The sequence below is a fragment of the Loxodonta africana genome, chromosome 13 (assembly GCF_030014295.1).
Source record: "Loxodonta africana isolate mLoxAfr1 chromosome 13, mLoxAfr1.hap2, whole genome shotgun sequence".
Taxonomy (NCBI): Eukaryota; Metazoa; Chordata; class Mammalia; order Proboscidea; family Elephantidae; genus Loxodonta; species Loxodonta africana.
Genome location: NC_087354.1, coordinates 57353909 through 57370251, shown reverse-complemented (window position 1 = coordinate 57370251; position 16343 = coordinate 57353909). Strand labels below are relative to the sequence as shown.

Genomic DNA, 16343 nt, shown 5'->3' with positions numbered 1-16343 from the left:
GGGCCCGGTCATCCCTGGCTCGAAGGAACCTGGAGGCCTCTCCAGTATCCCAGATCTCCCTTAGACCCTGCTTCATGAAGGCTGGACCTGTCCCAGACCTGGCTGATCATTTGGTTCAAACTCGGCACTAAAGCTAAGCTGGTCAATTGACCTCAATCCCCAGAGGACTCAGAAACATCCTGTCCTCTCAGACTTGCAAACTAAGAACAGCAAGGGCCAGCCCTGACCCTCACAAGCAGCTGCTGAAGACGCAAACCAGGAGCAGCCAGGGCCAGCCTTAACCCTCAGGAGCAGCTGACAAAGAAAGCCTGCTGTGCAGCCTGCAAAGCCCCAGCCTGGATCCTGGGTGATGGGGAGAAACTGCGTTTTCACTGGCTGTAGTTCATTCTTCCAGCAGTTTTTAAAATGTATACCTAGGTAACCATTATCACCATCAAGACATGGACTATTTCAATCACTCCAAAAGATTCCTTTGTATCCTTTCCTAGTTAAGCCCCCCTCCCCCCAGCCACAGCCCCAGGAAACCACTAAGCTGTCACTGCAGGTATGGCTTTTCCAGAATGTTATATAAATGTAGTTACACAGTATGTAGCCTTTTGAGTCTGGCTTCTTTCACTTGGAATGCTGCGTTCCAGATTTGTCCATATTGCTGCATGTGTCAGTGATTTGTTTCTTTTTATTGCTGAGTAGATCCTATTGGGTGAATAAGGCACAATTTATTTACCCATTCACCAGTTGATAGACATTTGGGTTGTTTACAGTTTGGGGCTATTATGAATATTTACTCCTTCATGTGGACATATATTTTAATTTTTGGGGGGTAAACTCCTAAGAGCCGAATTGGTGGTTCGTATGATAAGTGTGCATTTACCTCTACAAGACGTTACCACTGTTTTTCAAAATGGCTGAAGTATTTTGCATTCCCACCAACGGTGTATCCAGAGTTCCAGTTGCTCCACATCCTCATCAACACTTAGAATTGTCAGTCTTTTTAATTCTAACCATTCCAGAGGGAGTGAAGGAGTATCTCGTTGTGGTGTAACTTTGCATTTCTCTGATGACTATCGATGGTAAACATCTTTTCATGTTCTTATGTGCCATTTGTACATTTTCCTTTGAAAAATAAAAGTTCAAATCTCTTATGTTCAAATCTTCTGCCCATATTATAATTGGGTTGCTTGTTATTTTACTGTGTTTTTACGCAAATAACGCACACCTTCTACATCTGTTTGCCAAATGCTTCCTCCCCCTTGGAGGCATCTTTGTCAGCACTCTATGCTAATTTTTTTACAGCAACTTGTGAAAATACCTCTCATTATTTGCGTAAAAAATGCAATATTCTTGAGTTGTAGGTGCTGTTTATATGTTCTGTGTACAAGTGCTTTGTTAGATATGTGTGTTGTCAATGTTTTCTCCCAGCCTGTGACTTGCCTTTTCATTTAGTTAATGAGATCTTTCAAAGAGCAAACTTTTTAACTTATCAGTTTCTTTTTTCTTTTATTATCCATGCTTTTGGTATCCTAAAAAGTCTTTGCCCTCCCCAATGTTGCAAAGATTTTCTCCTGTTTTCTTCTAGGAGCTTTATTAGTTTTGCCCTTAAATTTAGGCCTGCGATCCATTTCAAGATAACTTTTTGTCCCTCCAGCAAATATTTTTTACAACTAGCTACCATGATAGTGAGCATTTATGTAGAGCATAGTATATGCCAGGCACTGTTACAGTGTTTTATATACATTAGCTAATCAAATCCTTGGAGCCCTGACGCTGCAGTGGTTAAGAGTTTGGCTGCTAACCAGTACCAAAAAAACCAAGCCAAACCCACTGCTGTCAAGTGGATTCCAACTCATATCGACCCTATAGGACAGAGTAGAACTGCCCCATAGGGTTTCCAAGGAGTGGCTGATGGATTCAAACTGCCAACCTTCTGCTCAGCAGCCAAGCTCTTAACCACTGCACCACCAGGGCTCCTACCACCCAATAGGGGAGATACATACAGGAGATAACAAGGGAGATTACTCAAATACAAAACTACGATGGGAAAGCACCTGAGAGAACAAATAGGGAGATATGACAAAGTCAGAAAATTTGGACAATTTTTTCCTAAGGAAATGAAGACTGAGTCTAGACTGGAGAAAGAGTGAAGCTAACAAGGCAACTAGGGAAGGTCAGCAAGAGCATCTCAGGCCAATGGGACTGCGTGGGCAAAAACCATGGCAGGAAGGTATATGGTGCCCCAGATGCTGGGTAAAAACCCTCAGGATGACCATCAACAAATTACCATTGAGTTTGGGCCACCCAGGGACTCCTATGATCAACAAGAAGGGTAATTTCAATCATTTTTTCACTCTCCACTTGTTCACTCAGCTGCCCTTCAACTAAGGTGATCAACTTATCGAGGTTTATCCAGGACTTCCACATTCTAGGGCCCTTTCAGTCCTGGGAAGACCCGGATGGTTGGTCACCTGACCTTGAACCTGTTGAGGGCAGAAAGCGCCCATGACCTTGGAACCACTTCAGGGAACTGAGCCCCATTGTCCCAAGAGGATTCCGGTACAAATGGAAAGCTTTTCGGAATGCCATACTCTTTCATAATCAGATTTCCTGGAAGAAAAAAAAAGGTCATTCTGATTCCAGCTAGAGGTGCAGGGAGCACAGGCTAAGAACAACTTCTGGAAGAAGAAAAAAAATTCTGGCAAGAAAACACAGCCTCTAGCTACCTTCTTCCCTGGAATCCACAGGAGGAAGTATAGTCTCAGGCTACAGGAAGGCTGGCAAAACCAGGCCAGGATAGACCAAGAAAATGAAATAAGTGAGTCATTTAAGCCTCACAATAACTCTGTGAATAAACTGTGAGGGAACTGAGTCACTTATGAGGGAAGAAATGTGTTGCATATTGTGTGGGGCAGAAGCATTTCCTTCTCCAGGCACATCTTCTAAAAACTGTTATTTTGTCAAGCATTTTAGTGGAGAGAAACACACAGCAACGATAAGACTTTGGGGATGATGCCGTAGTTTTAAGAGGGAGAGTATTAACCAAGGTACACAGTCAAATCCTTCAGGGGGACCAGCCCCAGGAAAGAGGAAAACAGAGAGCCCAGTCAGCATGTCTGCCGTCCTCTCTGTCTGATAACTGTTTCCCACAGGGCCCGGCCCACAGGCCCTCAGCACCCAGACCAGAGTTTATTCTCCAGCTAAATCCAGAATAAACAAACATGAGATAGATCTGGTCCTGTGAGAGCAACTGGGGTAAATGTTCACAGAGAGAAAGGATTTCACAGATAAAGACGCGAGATGCTGAGTGCTCCAATCAGTACCTAGGGAATAACTCGCCCTCACACAGGTGCTAATTATGCGCCCAGCATTGTTCTGAGCTCTGTGCAAACAGACTCCAACTGCAGCCTCATGGCAGCTTTATGAGATAGGTACTATTTTATCCCCATTGTGTTTTCATATGGTCCCCCTGGCATTCCAGCGAGCTCTTTTATCCCGAAATGAAGGAAGGTATAGCTGAGTAAAAGAAAATTAGCCACATTTAGCTTCAATGTATAAATGACTGTCAGATCAAATGTTAGCCTTTGGTCCAAGTCCTGGATCCCTCAGTAAACCACCTCACTCACTAGGAATTCACTGAGCGCCCACCATGAGCCCAGCTCATCCTCCATGTTGGATATGCAGATGAATGACATGGCCTCTGACCTCAGGGAGGTCACACACTTCAACAAAGAAATTCCCGGGCAGCATGACAAGTACATTAGGATCAGGTACGCAGCACGGTGCTGGCCGCAGGAGGAAGTCAGGCAAGGAGGCTTGCTGAAAGAGTGACATCTGAGCTCCATTTTAATGGATGCACCAGAGTTCGCCATCAGCCATAGAGTCAGCGGGAACAGAGGGAGCAAAGGTACAGGGGTGCAAGATATCAGCTGAGGAGCTACTAGGTCTGGGGTTGCAGAAGGATGAGAGTGGTGAGGAGGTGGGAGAACAAATGTTACTAAGCAGGCGGTGGAGTAGCTGCAATGCCAAGGGCCTTGAAGTCACGGAAGGGTATAGTGGCAAGACCAGATGTCTATTGTGGAAAGATCTTCAAGCGGCAGTGTGAGGAAGGTTGGCAAGGCTGCACAGAGGGAGACCAGTCCGGAGGCTGTTACGATAAACCAGGCAAGAAAACAGTGTGCACCTGAACAAAAGCACTGAATTCAAGGGGTTTTAGGAATCCAAAGCTTTGGTCTAATTGGGGAGCTGGGGAATGAGTGCAAGGGAACCTCTGGCTTCTGGCTTAGGAGGGCAGTGCACCCAATGAGGAGTCCCTGGGTGGTGCAAATGGTGAACACATTTGGCTACTAACCAAAAGGTTGTGGGTTTGAGTCCACCCAGAGGCACCTGGGAAGAAAGGTCTGGCAATCTATTTCCAAAAAATCAGCCATGAACACCCTATGGAGCACAGTTCTACTGACACACATGGGCTTGCCATGAGTCAGAATCAACAAGACTCGATGGCAACTGTTGTTTTGTTGACACCCAATAAAATGGGTAGTGTGGGCCACGGGTGGGCCTGCATGGAGGAAGGCAGGCTCAGGCACTTTGGGAAGCCACACAGGGCAGCGGGAATTTTCTCCCAGAAACGTTATTCAGATTCTCTCTCACATCTTCTTTTAATAAAATATGATGTGTTTCATTGTGTCATCAGAGTAAAATAATCATTGCCCTTTGCTGGGAATTAATAGCCTTTCAAATTAATAACCTTTGGGTAGGAAAATTGGTTTCATTAATGCTTCCCCTTGCACATTCCATGTTCATCATCTCTCAGTCCTGCTGTCCCCTGAAACCAAAAGCCCAAGACTTATTATTTGAGAAGCCCGAATGACTTTGTACTCAGAAAGAATGATTGGGTCTTTAGTAATTGGGACTGAACTGAGTTCATTGACCAAAAATGCCGGTGTGGCCTGTGTCTGCTCCTCAGCCGCAGGGGTTCCACCATCTGCTGGAAGGGAGGGTGAGAGCTTCCTCCCCTCAGCTCTTGGTTTGATCCCTAATCTTGGCAACAAAGATGTCACCCATGTTGGGGTGCCACCAGCCTGGAGACACAGGCCCCTCAGGCTTCACCCAGACTACAAGCAGGGGTGTCTGTCTTTGCGCCATACCATGGACCTGACAGCTGTTGGGTGACTGCCAATCCTTGTTCCAAAGTGGCTCACAGTCGGCGTGAGGTTTTCCCAAGAGAGGCTATAAGTCCATTCGATAAAATAACAGAAGGTAAAATCTTAGAAATGATCTTTCTCTCCTTTCCCCTACCCACCACAATCCCTGAAGGAATAAGAATGGATACTAGCCTACCCCTTTTAGCAGAAAAGTTCCTGGGTAGCAGCCTGTCACCTTGAGCATAAAGATGGGCTCCTCAGCAGCCAGGATCTGGCTGGATCCAGCCTGTCTCTGCCTCCTAATGCCCACCACCTTTGACACTCTGCGCTTCTACTCACGGGGTTCCCTGAGATGGAAAGCACCCCACCCCCGCACACCCCTGTTCATTCTTCAAGGCCAGGGTCAAGCAACACTTTCCCTGAAAAGCCTTCCCTGCTGCCACTCTGGCATCAAGCAGAGTCCAGCACTCCCTTGGCCATCGTCCACATGCTGATTCCACCCCCTTACCATGTCCAGGCAAAGCTTACGTGATACGGCGTGTCTGCAAGTAAGAGCTTGTTGAGCAACATGAGATAATATACATTGTTGTTGTTGTTGTTAGGTGCTTGTTGAGTTGATTGTGACTCATAGCAACCCCACAGGGTAGAACTGCCACATAGGGTTTCCTAGGCTGTAATCTTTACGGGAGCAGATCACCAGGTCTTTCTCCCACAGAGCGGCTGGGTTAGTTCAAACCAGCAACCTTTCGGTTAGCAGAAGAACATGTAACCATTCATGCCACCAGGGCTCCTTAGAGAGTACATAAACCTATACCAAACCCACCGTAGTCAATTCCAGCTCATAGTGACCCTATAGCAACCTATAGGACAGAGTGGAACTGTCCCATAGTATCTGCTAAGGCACTTTCATTCACTGTCTCCTAGCATGGGGCTGTAGAGATGGGAATTGCAGCCAGAGAGACCCGTGTTCAAGTTCTGACTCTACCACTTATTTGGAGTGTGATTTTGGACGAGATGCTTTTCCTCTCCAAGCCTCAGTTCGGGTCTCCTGTCCTCTATTCTCTATGTCCTAGAGCTACTCTGGTTTGAAGTCCTGAGAGACAAGGTCTGACTGGTTGGTACCAGGTCCTGCGGTCAGTGGGATGGCATGATGGAGGATCTGCCACCTAGACCCCAGTGACAGGTCCTCAGTGAACATCGTTTTAGGTCAGCCTCCGCCGTCTCCCAGGAGGGAAGTGGCCACTCTGCAGGAAGCGCTCTTTTGTTCCCAAAAACAGTGGCTTGTGCTGGCGTCCAGGACCCCACATTAACCCCACTGGTTTGTGCTCTTAGAAACCTTTGGGTGGTCCCGGAGCTGGCAGAGGACAACAGATGCCAGACTAAACAGTGTACCCAACCTTGTATTCCAGAGCCATTTCTGAGAAGTTCTCAAGATGTTGAAACAAAGGAAACACTGCAGGAGATGAAGAGTAGATTTCTGCTCTTTGAAGAAGCTGATAAAGGCTGTCAGATTCGGCCCTATCACCCCAACACGTTACAGGAATGTGGTTTCAACGCCTCCCGGCCGCTGGTGATGATAATCCACGGGTGGTCGGTAGGAGAGGCTGACGGGCCTTTTTTCTCTCTACTTTTAAGTTTTCTTATTTTTTTTTTTCTCCCCTAGTGTGTTCACTTTTAATAAAAAGATGGGGAGCCGGTGATAACAACTTCACCCATAGTGTTTGTAAACCACATTCTAATTTTCGAAGGACTTTCCTGTACATTATCTCACTGATTAGCTTGATTCTGGGAGGTAAGCAGGGCAGGGAAAATATAATTATCTCCATGTTTCAGATAATAAAATGTGGCTCAAAGAGGTCACACAGCTCATAAGGGACTGCAGTCTGTGCCAGAGGAAGGCTCCCACCTGAAGGTGGGTGTTTCTGGGAGGACGTAGGAGGTAGGAGGCCAGCAGACAGACCCCCAGTGAGATGTCATATCAGTAAGGATTAGCTGCAAAAATGGAGACCCAGCTTAGCAGTGGTTCAAATAAAACAGAAGGTCTTTTCCATTTCATGCAGAAGTCCAGAAGTATGGAATCCAAAACTGGTTAGATGGCTTTGATCAATGAAGTCCTCAAGGATACAGTTCCTTCCAGCTTACTACTCTACTGTCCTTAGTGTATAGCTCTCACCCTCAGAGTCCAAAGTGGGAGCTAGAGTGCTAGCCATCACATCTGTATTCCAGGTAGAACAATGTGGTATGGGATGTACACAGAAGGGTCAAAGAAGGGTTTCTTTAGGTTAGGCTCCTAGAAAAAAAAAAAAAAGAAGCACCCATGAAACGCTTCCAATTACATCCCACTGGCCATACCCGGGTGCAAAGAAGGCTGCTAGGGGTGACCTCTTGGTGACAGACTCTCAGTGATGCTAAACATTCTGTTATTATAGAAGGAAGAAAAGATATTGTAGGCAACAAGTGAAGCCAAACTAAGTGAAGACTTGTCCCCAAGAGGAAATTTTGCCCCCCTGGTCCCAAGCCCACCCACGAATTGGAGTTTAATTCACAATTTGAACCCTCCAAAGATTATGGTATCTATTTCATGATTCTGAAATACTTCCCTGCCATCTATCTGAAAAAAATGCTCTCAAAACCCCCATCTATCTTACCCTTGCTTGTACCTCCCTCCCACCTTCCCCCTCCTCCCTCTCACCTCACCTGCCTCCTAGCCACCTCCTCCTGCCTCCCCCATCTCCCCCTGCCTCCCCTATTTCCCTTGCCTCCCCATCCCCCTTACATCCCTCATCTCCCCTGCCTCCCCATCTCCCCCTGCCTCCCCCTGCTTCCCTCACCTCCCCCTCCCTCCCCCATCCCTCCTGCCTCCACCTTAGCCCCCCACATACCGTGCAGTGTCCCCTCCCTTGGCCTGTGCCCAAGCCATGCTCTCTGCCAGGAATATCCTTTCGCCTCCCTTCTCCTGATTAACCCCCACTTTTCCTATAGGGCACAATCCCACGTCAGACTCTCCTGCCTCCATTCCAGCCCTCCCCCAAGGGACAGTAGACATCCCGCTTGGGGTCCCAGGCTGCCAGGCTTGCTCAGCACTGTTCGCTGCACAGCTTTACCATTGTCTGTGTGGCTGTCCTCTGCTCTGCTGGGCTGCAAGCCCCTGAAGGGAGAGGGTTCGGCCGTGTTCTCATCTCACTGGCCACTGTGGGACAGTAGCCAGTGTGTGTCTGGGGCTCAAAACATGTTTGTTGACTGAACCAATGATTGAATGAATGAGTCTTCTGTTTAGAAATGCAGCTTGCAGGGTCCTCTGACCAGGGCCATAAACCCACCCACCCTGGCTGTGACCCAGGTATGCTGGGAAAGGCAAGCTCTTCCTTCTCGAAATCCTGCCCATCCCGGAATATGTTTATTATGACTGCTACTAATAGTAGTACAATAACAGCAATGACAGTAATAAAAACAACAACTGCGATGAGTAGCATTGACTGGGTGCTTACTGCGTCCCAGCACTGCTGTGACTGACATGTGTTATTTCATCCTCACAGCTTTCAAAGGAAGGCACTAAGATTATCCCTACTTTCCAGATGACAAACCTGGGGCAACAAAAAGCCAAACCCGCTGCCACTGAGTCAATTCCAACTCACAGCAACACTATAGAACAGAGTAGAACTGCCCCCACAGGGTTTCCAAGGAGTGGCTGGTGGAATCAAACTGCCAACCTTTTGGATAGTAGCCAAGCCCTTAACCAGTGCACCACCAGGGCTCCAAATTGGGGCACAGAGACGTTAAATAATTTGCCCAGGGTCACTCAGCTAGTGCCTGGAAGAGCCAAGATTTGAACCAAAGGCATCTGGCTACGTAGAAGGCACTTGGTGAACTCTTACTAAATGGCTGCGTCTTATCCCAGGATGACAGTTGAGGCCTGGGAATGGCTCACCAGCCTCCCCTCCCACTCCTTCACTGGAGTCTACCTGTAACCACGCCCAGCTTCTCTGTCTCTCCAGACATACTGCTCCCTTTCATAGCTCTGCCCCCACAGGTACAGTTCCCTCTGCCGAGCACCTGCCCCTACCCCACCAGCACAGCATCCACCTGCCCACTCAGCTCCTCTTGCTGAACTCCTATTTATCCTTCAGGACACACCACAAATGCCTCTCACTTCAGTCAACCTTCATCAAGCTCTTACTGCTTACAGGCCATGGCATTGGTCCCTCTAAAGCAAAGCAGAAGGCAGTGGGCGAGGGTCCCACCAACTCTGTGGGCTGCAGAGGGGGCACCTCTCAGAGGAAGTGGTATTGGAGATGACCTTCAAAGGACAGGGCAGATTTCTGTGCTGATTCACAGACTTTTCCATTCATTGTTTTAAAGCTCAGAAAGTCCCAAAGTTGAGAACTGTTAAGTCAGCGGTTCTCAGGGCAGGGTGATTTCCCATCCTCCCCCACCTCCTCGCCCCCCAAACATTTGGCAATGTCTGGAAACATTTTTGGTTGTCACAGTGGGTGGGAGAGGAGCCACTGGATCTAGTGGGTGGAGGCCAGGGATGCTGCTTAACATCCTACAATGCGCAGGACAGCCCCCCACACAAAGAAGTATCCAGCACAAAATGTCGGGGGTCCAGAGGCTGAGGGGCCCCGTGGTAATTCCTTTCTCTTGGATCTAACATCATCCAGGAGCTGGAGAAGGAAGGAGGAGTGGGCAGGGAGAAAGAGGAAGGGGGTGCCAGGCCCTTCGCTCCCCTCCCCTCCCAGCAACGCTGACTGTCCTGTGGGATACCCTCAGGTGGACGGCGTGCTGGAAGCCTGGATCTGGCAATTGGTGGCTGCACTGAAGTCTGGGCTGTCGCAGCCCGTGAACGTGGGGTTGGTGGACTGGGTCACCCTGGCCCATCAGCACTATGTCATTGCTGTCCGCAACACCCGCCTGGTGGGCAAGGAGGTGGCCGCTCTTCTCCAGTGGCTGGAGGTAAGACCTCTGCATCCCTCCTCGCCTCTCCCCTCCAAGAGAGCGTGGATTCAGCTGGTGTCCAGCAGCAACGCAGCAAGGAGAACTGCTTCCACCGGGCTCACGAGGATGGTCAGGCACAGACAAGGACCTGAGCCCAGGGTTCTCTTAGACGCCTCATGTGAACCCCTGTTTTGTAGAACCATCTTCTCCCCCCACCCCAAACACTCATCCTTTGATATTCAGCCCTTGGTTATGCTAAGAGCTCTGAACGCACCCTGTAAACCAACAAACCCCACACTAATGAACACTGTCATTCCTGCAGGCATTAATGTCAATGTGGGAGACAGCACTGCCAGGTAGGGTCCCAGGTAGCCCATCAGAGAGGAGAGAGTGAGGGAGGTAAGAACCCAGTTTGTTTGGAGGGTGAATGAAGCACCTCATTTCCACCCCCGACCCCCGCTCCCCCTACCCCGCTGTCTTCCAGGAATCTGTGCAATTTTCTCGAAGCAATGTTCATCTCATTGGGTACAGCCTGGGTGCACACGTCTCAGGATTTGCTGGTAGTTACATTGGCGGAACACACAAGATTGGGAGAATTACAGGTAACTGTGCCCGATAACTAACAAACTGTAAACTCCAGAAATGCCCGGGGGCATGGAGCAAGGACTGGCTTTTCCAAGAGTCTCACAGTTAAGACACCTCCCTTATGCTGTACTGGAGTTCAGGGGAGGCTTGGAACTGTGTTTCAAATATGCCCACTGCCATGGACTCCAGTGCCCAGAGAACTCAGAGCAGATTACAGCCTTAATTTCTATTGCCTCTCCTCAAATGAATGCTCTCACAGATACACCAAGTAGGCCTTAAAAAGTGGGCTCTCTGTATACTTTTGAAGCAGGAAAGATTGTTATTTTCTTGTTTATAGTTTAAAAAGCCCAGCGTAGCAAGTTAGGCAGTCAAGAATCACAGCCCTTAATTTGCGGCAACACAACAGCCACACCTGTGCCTTGGTTTCCTCATCTGGGAAGCACACGGGTGCTATCTGGAGGGACGGGAGGCACCCAAAACCTTGCCCTGAGCCTCACACCCACCCAGAAACGGCTTTTGTTACCCAGGAAAAGCTGGAGATGTGAAAGAAAGCTCCTCTGTCCACACTACCCCTGATCAGAATGTTCCTTAGCTGAAGTCTTGAGGCCCACTGAGAGCTACAGGGATAAGACCCAGGAGGCAGGGGCTAGGCCCTTCTCCACGTGGCTCCCTAGAGTCTCCGGCTTCTCCTGCCACACCCTTCAGCAGCTCTGGCTTCAGTTGCGCTGGAAATGCCTCCACTTTACAAGCACACCACGGCCTGTCCTGCATCTGGGCCTTCACATGTGCTGTTGGTTCCGCTGGCCCAGAACGTCTTACCCTCCTCATCCACCCACCCCTACTCTACCTACCAAACTCTTATTCATCCTTCAAGACCCCTCTGACTAAAACAAAATTTCACTGGCTAAGGGTTGTGAATTTGTCAAGTAAGAACATTTCTAAAACAACTACTATCTACCATTACTTCTTAAAAGAGGGAATTTATTTTAATATGAAAAAGGATAGAGGTAACGCCAGACCTTTAAATAAATTTGTCACTATGAGGACCCATACCCTTGTCCCTTATTTTTTTCCATCTTGCTGGTGATCAGTGAGCCCTGGTGGCACAGCGGTTAAGTGCTCAGCTGCTAACCAAAAGGCCTGTGGTTCAAACCCACCAGCTGCTCCTTGGGAGAAAGATGTGACAGTCTGCTTTGGTAAATATTTACAGTCTTGGAAACCCTGTGGGGCAGTTCTCCTCTGTCCTGTAGGGTCTCTATGACTCAAAATCTCGACAACAGGTTTGGATTTTTGGTTTGGTGATTGGTGAGGCCTGGTCCACAGATCAGCACTTGGTCTCACTGACTTAGTCCTCAGCAGTCTCAGGGTGAGCAGGCCTCCTGTGCCAGCTTTCCAGAGGCCAGCGAGGCCACCACTGAGGAACCCGGGCCAGGAGACTGAGTCAGAAGGCAGGGAGGTGGCATCAGGCCCAAGCCCAGGACCCCTCCTCTCTGCCTGGTGCTGTGGGTCACACCAGGCTTCAGGCAAACTCACACATGTCATGGACAGCAGGAGGGCTAAGCCCCCTATCATCAGCCTGATGGAGAAAGGGATATAAATGACACCAAGAAACAGTTCATTTGTCGCTGTGGATGGGGGCTGGGGAACAAGTGATTGCATACCCACTGTCAGTCTTCACCGCTGCTAGGGCTGGAAGCCAAGGCTGCTGCGGGACAGCCAAGGGTCCTCCAGGGAAAAGCTTGAGTGAATCAATGCTCCCCAGCTGGAGTCAGCCAAGAGCTGCCACTAGTCTCAGGCAAGCCCATCTGTCACTCAGGGACCAAGGTCTTCTAGGGTCCTATTTGCTCACCTTGATGTCCCAAGGCTATTCTGGATGTTCCAAAGAAATGGCATGAGTATAGGAGAAAAGCCAGCTTGTTTAGGAAAATTATTGACAACACGCAGGCAAACAGTGTTTTCTTTGATGGATGGTTAGAACTACTTATAATGAACACATTAGGATATTTTTGTTTGTTGTTTTGTTTTGTTTTTCGTATGCAAACAGATGCACTTGAAAAGAACTTAAAATTGGCTTGCTTAGATAAATCCACATTGCCGCTATAATCCTGTTTCTACCACTGGGTACTTTCCGAAGCCTCTTTTCCCCCTAGTTACAGTCCAGCCTATGTCTAATTTTCAATACCATGAATTGCTGTGGTTTTACTGCGAAAAGTTTGTGGCAAGACTTTCTACAGAAAGATTATGCCCTAGGTTTCTGTTCCTCCTGCTAGCTTATTAATGTGTAATAAAAAAAAAAAAAAAACCAAGCCCGTTGCCACTGAGTTGATGCCAACTCACAGAGACCCTGTAGGACAGAGTAGAACTGCCCCAAAGGGTTTCAAGGAGCGGCTGGTGGATTCAAACTGCCGATCTTTTGGTTAGCAATCTGAGCTCTTAACAAATGCGCCACTAAACCAGTTGCCGTTGGAGCTGGGCCACTAGGGCTCCATTAAGGTGTAATAATACCGTATCAAAAAGCTAAGAAGAGAGTTTCTCCTCCCCTCCCCATGCCCCCATCTAACCTAGCCCTTGCTTTTCTCTTAGGGCTAGATGCCGCGGGCCCCTTGTTTGAGGGAGCTCCCCCCAGTGACCGTCTTTCGCCAGATGATGCCAGTTTTGTAGACGCCATCCACACCTTCACGCAGGAGCACATGGGCCTGAGCGTGGGCATCAAAAGGCCAGTGGCCCACTATGACTTCTACCCCAATGGAGGCTCCTCCCAGCCTGGCTGCCACTTCCTGGAGCTCTACAAACACTTCGCCAAGCATGGCTTAAATGGTGAGAAAGAAGGCACCACACTTCCATGGGGCATCTGGAGCTACCAAATCTGTGGGACTCTGGGAAGAGTTTGGCAAGAGTAGGGGCCCAGGGTATGTGGTCACCAAGCCTAATCAGAGAGAGGCCTAGTAGGGGTGGGCAAGGGCTGGTGTTCCCCAAGCAGCCCCCCACCGCTTGACAGACAGAGTTCCTTGGAGCTTAGACCTTGAGGGTGAGCCAAGGGGCACCATCAGGAATCACCTCCTCCCATACACAGTGCACCCCAGCCGTGTCTCTTCTGGGGTACTACAACCAGATGACTTACAGCTGAGTCAGTTCCAACTCATGGCCACACCATGTGTGTCAAAGTGGAACTGTGTTCCATAGGTTTTCAATGGCTGATTTTTCTTTTCCCCAAAATAGATACCCAGGCCTTTCTTCTGGAACACCTCTGGGTAGACTTGAACTTCCAAACTTGCGATGAGCAGCCATGCACGTTAACCATCTGCAACACCCAGGGACTCCCCTGGGATACTAGCCCTTCTCAACATTGAATCCTGACACCCATGATTATCCCATCTTCTCTGGTAGCTTCCTCACTCATGTTTTCTCTATTCCAGGCCACATGAGCATCCATTTAATAATAGATCATGGCTACTTGATCCTTGATCTCACAAGAGTGGGAATAATCCCACCCTCCCACCACCACCCCAAAGATTAATCAGCTGATCCTACAGGATATCACTGAGATTCTTTGACTTTGGGGTTCAGATTCAAATATGCCCTAGTTAGGTCCTTTACCTCAGGGCAGAAATTGAATTTGGGATTACCTGGGTTGTGATCCTACCTCTCTCTTAAATCCTAAAACAACATTAATATGAACATTGGCAACATGCACAGGATTAAAGAACAAAAATGTCAGCGGAAACCGCACGTTCCATAGGTAACCCATATTTCTCAGAGTTTACAATTAAAACGTGCTGGCTCACTCTCCGCCAGCTGGAGACACCCACCCCGACACACCACCTTCTCACCCCAGTCATTCTAAACCGAGCTGAGAACATACTCTCTGGAGATTACGTCCCCACCCTTACCTCTGGCATATCAGGCTGACCTTCAAGCTTGACATTATCTCATCTTGGCTGGACTCCCAGCCTTCCACCCACCCACACCAAGAGCCTTCTGGGAACTTCCCCTCATCATTCCTTACATCTCTCTCAGGTCGCAGTCCCTCCAGTCACCAGCAGGTCCCCATGACCAGCTAGCCCTCCTCCCACATCTACACCCTGAAAATTCTGAGACTGACCTCTAGGACAGCGTTCAGTAACTCTGTCTGTTGAACACATCAGACCAACCACGGCCATTTGCTCTTTTGTGCTAAACTTCAAAGTGATGGAAACCAGCCTATGATTCAGTTCACCCAACCTTGATGTGATTCTTCTGTTTACCTAACCCTCCTGTTTGAAAGTCTTTTCATTCTGGTGCTCTTCTCCCAGCCACACCTGAACAAAATTGTTATTATTAGCTGCCACAGTGTCAACTCTGACCCATGGGACCTACGTGCAACAAAAAAGACATTCCCAGTCTTGCATCATTCTCACAATCACCAGCATATTCAAGTCCGTCATTGAGGCTATTGTGCCAACCCGTCTTGCGGTGGTCTCCCATACCCTCGCTGGCCCTGCTTCACCAAACATGATGTCCTCTAGTGACTGATCCTCCCTGATGTCCTGTCCAAAAGAAGCAGGTCAAACAACATTCTGTTGTGATCCAAAAGGTTTTCATTGACTAATTTTCAGAAGTAGATCCCCAAGCCTTTCTTACTAGCCTGTCTTAGCCTGGAAGCTCTGCTGAAACCTGTCCGCCATGAGTGGCTCGGCTGGTATTTGAAATACCAGCGGTACAGCTTCCAGCATCATAGCAACATGCAAACCACTGCAGTACAACAAACTGACAGGTGGGTGGTGGTGAACAGAATATTAACCTTCATTTTATTTATAACTGCTTTGCCAGCCTCACCACCTCCTGGCTCTGTGAACCTGGGTGGGTTAGTGAAAGTCTTTGAAGCTCAGTTTCCTCATTTGTAACATCGGCCTCAGGAGCTGTGTTGAAGATTAACGAGAGGTTGTATGGGAGGCGGTCTGCTTACCTCTCACCTGATAGTAGGTGCCCAGAGGAAAAAAAGCCACTAGCAAGGAGGAACTGAGATGACTCATCTTGGCATTTGTCCTTCAGATACTCCGGAAACAGCTTTAGGCAAAGCTACCTAGTGCTCTGATTTCACATACAGCTCTTCCCCTATCTTGTGGTAGTGATTCCTCCCCATTCCTTGAAGAATGATTGAGATGTGAGATTGACACGAGAATAAATAAAGATTCGATCAAAATCTAGAGAGTTAAAAAAGAAAGAGAGGCTCAAAATCCATGGTAGACAGACCTACTCCACTCGCTGTTTGGTCAGGCCCACTGAAACCCTGGCTATGGGCCCCGTCCTTCCAAATCCACTCACCATGCTGGTTTTACAAGCTGGTTCCCTAGGGGGTGTAATGGCTGCTTTGGGCATAAGCGGACGTTGCAACAGAGCCATCAGCTTTTACCAGACCCTCAGGCACCATGGGAATGCCTCATTTCTACTTTATTAAGAGACGCTCCACACAGTTAACTCAACTGCAAGGCATTAGCACTTGTGTATGTTTAACGGTCAGAGATAGAAATATTTCTAAAATGAATTACACTGCCTTGCTTTCTTAAATAATATAGTGATAATGGTATGTTCTTAGCGGGGCTTCAAACCAGTTCGTTCTGGTTGGATCCCCTGTGGAGAATTTGCATTTCCACTCCAGATATACTAAACCAGAATCATTTTAACAAGATCCCCAGATGATTTTCATGT

At 48.3% G+C, this 16343-nt stretch overlaps 1 protein-coding gene across 1 annotated transcript in view; it reads left to right on the top strand.

Moving 5' to 3' along the window:
• LIPC (lipase C, hepatic type) overlaps positions 1-16343 on the top strand; it is a 175933-nt gene that overhangs the window by 135719 nt on the left and 23871 nt on the right. The window contains exons 2-4 of the mRNA XM_064267490.1: positions 6545-6729; positions 10555-10672; positions 13239-13472. Coding sequence (XP_064123560.1) covers positions 6545-6729; positions 10555-10672; positions 13239-13472 — 537 coding nt within the window. The remainder of the gene's footprint in view (positions 1-6544; positions 6730-10554; positions 10673-13238; positions 13473-16343) is intronic.